Genomic DNA, 5261 nt, shown 5'->3' with positions numbered 1-5261 from the left:
GTACAGTTGTTTTATTTATTTTTTTAAAGTTTGATGGATGATAAAGAAGCGTGGTTCCCTTCATTGGCTGTGTACCTGTGTTATTACATTATCTGGGTCACATGACAGCGAAGGAACCAGAAGATGTGTCGTGGGATTCATTCAAAGCTTTCATTTGTTTGAAAAAGTAATAAATAAATAAGCCCCCCCCCCCCAACAAATATAATATTGTTAATCTCAATCATTGCTGACACAATGAATTGCCAACAGCTCTATCACAATCAGAATCAGCTTTATTGACCAGGGATAAAGACACATACGAGGAATTTTCCTTTGGAGCATAGTTGCTCACAATGTGCTTACACATTCAACACAAACAAACAAACAATATCTACACACTAATATACACACACTAGTATATACATACTCTAAACAGAAACAATGTAGAGTGATGAGTGCAATGAAGAGTCCAAAAAAAATGACTGACCTATACTCCCCCACATTATCTCTGCCTGCTTCACACGTTTGTTTCTCCTTCTGTGTTTGCGACAGTCCAACGAGACATCGGACCCGGCGCTGCAGACCAAGCTGAAGCAGCTGGCGCGTCAAGCCTTAGACAGGTACTTAGAGTTAGTCCTCTTGTTGTAGGAACAGAACCCCCCTGAGTGAGGCTGCTGCAGGTTCCAGCTGGGCCATGGCTCCGTCCCCTTTCTTAAATAGAATAAAAGTGATGATTGTTATGTGTATTTTTCTCCTAAATGTTTTCTTCTTTTTATAAATGAATGAAGAGTTTATTTAATTCACATAAATGTGAAATATGTATTAGTAGGGAGTTTACATTATAATGAACAAAGCATGACAATTTGTGTGAATATGCAACTGACAAAAACATTATCATACACATTTACCCAACTCCTTTTCACATAATATAACTCGCAATCATCAATTTAAAAAGCAACAGGCTGAAGTCTATGCAGGCTTATTTTTGCCAATCCTGCTCTATATCCCAGAATATTAGCAATACAAAAGAAACAAAGAACAAACTAACTAATCTAAATGATAGTCCTTTATTTTTCTGTTATTGCCAGAAATAACTGACTTTATCTTTCCAGATTCAATTAAACAAACCTCTTCCCGTATGTTCTGTCAGGGCGGAGGGTCTTAAAGAATCTCAGTCCAAATCAACTCCAACTCAGGACAAGCCGGGGCCTGCTGGAGCCAAGCCCAGCAGTGGGGCCGGTTCTGGGGGACCGGTCCGCCAGTTCTTCCCCCTCGGGCCAGACTTCAGCCTCAGCGACCGACAACAAGCCCTGCCGGTCCGGGCGGTGCAGTCCAGCGAGCCCCAGGGTCAGCGCTACACATCGGAGGAGATCGAGGTGCTCAGGTGAGGCGGCTTGGTGGAGTCTCTTGTCCAATGATACTTTAGAAGGATACTTTAGAAGGATTTACACAGATCCTGGTACACCTGGAAAACTCTTCAAAGTGCTCATATTCTGCTCATTTTCAGGTTCATAATTGTATTTAGAGGTTGTACCAGAATAGGTTTTCAATGGTTTAATTTTTAAATAACACCATATTGTTGTTGTACAGCACGTTGTTGCAGCTCGCTAACACCAAACCTTTTTTTTCCTCAATGTTCAGGAGTACATCTACAATCAATGGGATAGCCTATGTGCCCTTCATGAGTGTGGACCTGAGGGAAAGATTTGCCTTTCCTGTCCCTTTCTCGTGAGTTTTTTTTATTATTATTTTATTGTATATGTTTTTCCAGGTTAGCATCCCCGTGTCAATGCTAATTTATACCATTCAAGCTGTTACACGAGCCAGCTGTAAAAGATCAGCTTGACATTTAGAAATTCAGTTCAGAGTTGTTCTTACTCTACATCTGTCCTTCCATTTATTCAAATGCTTTGTTATGTGTTAGCACTGTTTATGTTAACATAACAACAGGTGACAGGAGTTCTAAAGTCATGTCTGTCATATGTTAAATGTCCAATATGTAGGAATTTCTCCCGTCTAGCGTTGAGATCATATATTACAATCAACTCTCTCGCAACCCGCAGTTCAAAATACGTATTACAGCTACGGTGGCCTTCACGCTTCAAAAAGCCGCTCTCTTGCTCTTTTCAATATCCTTTTTCTTTCTCTGGGCAAATTTCTTGTTCCTGAAATTTGGAGTTTGAATAAGTGTGGTCCTCCATGTTTTCTTCTTCAAACTTGCCAAAGCCGGGAACCAGGTTAGCAGCACCTGTGAGTGTATCATGTGACAGCGAAAACGTGAAAGGCAGAGCAGTACGTCCTGTATGTCCTTACCGGCTGACTTATTTCAAGATGGCGCATAAATACGGAGCGTCTACCCCAGTTCACGTAAATGCAAATGTAAAATTTCAAGGCAATAGGAATACTTGGAGTTGATGGCGGTGGTTATTATTTATAAAAAAGGACAAGTTTGTAAACGGGAAACACCGATTCTGATAATGAACAACTACACACGTTACACACTAGACTTTTAATGAAAAATAAAGCCAAATACCTGAGATGCCAAGTTTTCCAACATGGAAAGAGGTAAAAATCAGTCTGTAGGTTTTAAATGCACATTGTGTGTGAGTGGCTGGCTGTGTTGGTGAATCTGAAGTGAGTGGTTCAACACAGTTTTTAACTCTTTGTCTGTTTTAATGTTCTCAACAGGGACAAATCAGGGAAACTGGCGCTGTCGCCCAAACAGAAAGCCATCTTCTCCCGCTGGGTCCGGCCAGACGAGATCTGCAATAACCCCACCATGATCATGTCTGTGTCCAGCTTCAGCATCAAACAGGTCAGATCAGTGGATCCAGCCAGAGGCTCAACACTTTCTCAACTTTCTTTCATTGTATTGTAGGTCTTTGGCAGGCTTTTGATTTTAAACTATTCATATATCATCATGTTGTGGTTAATTTTGAATGGCATCACTAATGGTATCACTAATCAGCCTCTAAGGGGTTTACGGTGGAACTAATGCCATTAATTAAGTGCTTGAAAAGTGACAAACTGATTTCATAACAGTCTTCAGATATTTATTTTTTTAAATAGTTATTGTGTATTGCCTCTGGAAGCAAGCACCTAAGAGAGGGAGAGAGTGAGTGTTTATCGGTACAATGATTAACAATCTATTGAAAACACTCAGTTCTGGCAAAAACAAGCCACTACTGATAACATGACAGACCTCCTTTTTATTCACTGGTGGTGGATTCAGCACCTGTGGGGTGTTTTGTGCCCCTATAATGTCACTTTGGGTTTGGTTGACTCGTGCAGCCGTGTATCTGAGTGATTTAGTACGTTCTGTATTTACTGGATGAATGAACTTGTTAACATTCAGACAGTGTTCTCACAGATCAGGATCCCCATGGGGGACAAACAATAGAGAGTATAAACATTGACATATGTACAGTATATAAATAAACAATATGAAATGTTAAATATGTTTTACCGTCAATGTATTCTGTTATATGTAAGGAGACTGTCTGGATACTAGGGGTGTGCAAAAATATCGATTCATATTCAAATCAAGGTTCAAGCTCTACCGATTTTAAATTGTATTCTTTAAAAAAATATATATATTGTATGTCTACTGCAGTCATTTGAGAGATGGAGGGAGAGAGAGAGAGAGACTTTAATGATCCCTAGGGAAATTTAAGGTCCCAGCAGCTTACAGACATCACACACAACATACACATACATCATAACAGGATGACGCATACATGGAAAAGTATCTACATCTACATACTGTGAATTGTTTTTTTTTGTTAATCGAGAATTGTTTTTGAATAAAAAATTGATTAATTGAATCATGACATTTTCTTAAGTGTATACCCCTACTGCATACAAATGCAGCTTTATTACATGTACACACACACACATTAAACTGTTGTCTTTGACTAGGATAATTAATCCTCTCTCCTTTGTCCAGACGGTGGTGTCTGACTGTTCGTTCGTGGCGTCGCTAGCCATCAGCGCGGCGTACGAGAGGCGCTACAACAAGAAACTCATCACCAGGTACTTCATATGGCCTTTATGTCTGACGTGTATTGTTTTTTGAAGGCAGATACAATAACATACGGTATGTTTTTTACATGAAGTGGCATTATTTTGTGCTTTTGTAAAATTAAGCTTATGTTCCATGTATTGTCATATTTTGTGTTAAACAAACTACATTTGATGAGCTTAGTAATTGAAAGTGAATTGTAAAACACATTATCTTAACAATGCTGGGAGAACTAATCAGCATCACATCCATTATATTTGTAGTGAAGAGGATTCCGGCCTCACATATAAAAATGTATTTACGTACTCATTTAAATTTCTGAGTTTAAAGTCAGCCCAAATACATTTTTCACACGTTGTTTCCCCTAATACCTTTACCGAATATTTGAGCCTCAGATTGTCTTATTTCAGGTATTCCATAAAAAGCAGCTTCTCACTTTTTAAATAAAAGACAAAAAAATTGTCTCGGCATTTGCATATTTAAAATATTAGGATAACAATAACATCTGACTTTTAGACTTTAGTTGAGTATGTTTGTTTTTCTAGATTCTCTTCTATAGGTGGCTTGTTGGTCTAGGCGTACGATTCTCACGTAGGGTGCGAGAAGCCCCTCAAAAACCAGATGATACTTCTTAAGGGGTTTATCCTAATAGAGACATTTGAATATTTATATTTTGAGTGTGTGTTCTTGTGTGTTACAGCGTCATCTTCCCCCAGAACAGACGAGGGGAACCGGAGTATAACCCCTGTGGGAAGTACATGGTCAAGCTTCACATCAACGGAGTTCCCAGAAAGGTAAAAGAGGAATTGGCACAGCCTATTCACCTGTGGAGCCTGTTCACCTGTGGAGATCAAACACTGGGGGAGCTGCAAAACACAGCATACAGCAGAATATAGCACTTTATAAATGCATGTTCAACACACATTTTGACAAAAGGTGTCAGTAGTGTGCTGGTTTGCAAATATTCCTTATTTCCTGTTTGTGAATGGAAAGTATGACTGAGAGATTTGATCAATGTTGCTTAATAGTTTTTCAAGAATTGAAGGTGATAAACTTGCCAAAACATTAGGAAAGCAGATCTAACAGAAAGAAGGTGCTTAAAGAATTACTGCGTAACTTTTTGATATTAATGAACGTCCACACACGTCCACACAACTCTCTGTGTTTCTCAGTATGACTGTTAACAAGATGGTGGCGTTTGGTAAATTTCCCCTCTTAAAAACTCAAGTGAAGATAATGACCTCTTCTGAAGAGTCCATCA

General features: G+C 39.1%; 1 protein-coding gene across 2 annotated transcripts in view; it reads left to right on the top strand.

Moving 5' to 3' along the window:
• Positions 1-5261, top strand: part of capn7 (calpain 7) — a 21359-nt gene that overhangs the window by 3753 nt on the left and 12345 nt on the right. For both annotated transcript variants that reach the window (XM_034873653.1, XM_034873651.1), the window contains exons 5-10: positions 532-599; positions 1130-1363; positions 1621-1707; positions 2668-2794; positions 3926-4011; positions 4701-4794. In XM_034873653.1, coding sequence (XP_034729544.1) covers positions 532-599; positions 1130-1363; positions 1621-1707; positions 2668-2794; positions 3926-4011; positions 4701-4794 — 696 coding nt within the window. The remainder of the gene's footprint in view (positions 1-531; positions 600-1129; positions 1364-1620; positions 1708-2667; positions 2795-3925; positions 4012-4700; positions 4795-5261) is intronic.

This window comes from Etheostoma cragini, chromosome 6 (genome assembly GCF_013103735.1).
Source record: "Etheostoma cragini isolate CJK2018 chromosome 6, CSU_Ecrag_1.0, whole genome shotgun sequence".
In the NCBI taxonomy this organism is placed as follows: Eukaryota; Metazoa; Chordata; class Actinopteri; order Perciformes; family Percidae; genus Etheostoma; species Etheostoma cragini.
Note: the sequence above shows the minus strand (reverse complement) of the source record. Positions and strands in the feature narration are given on the sequence as shown.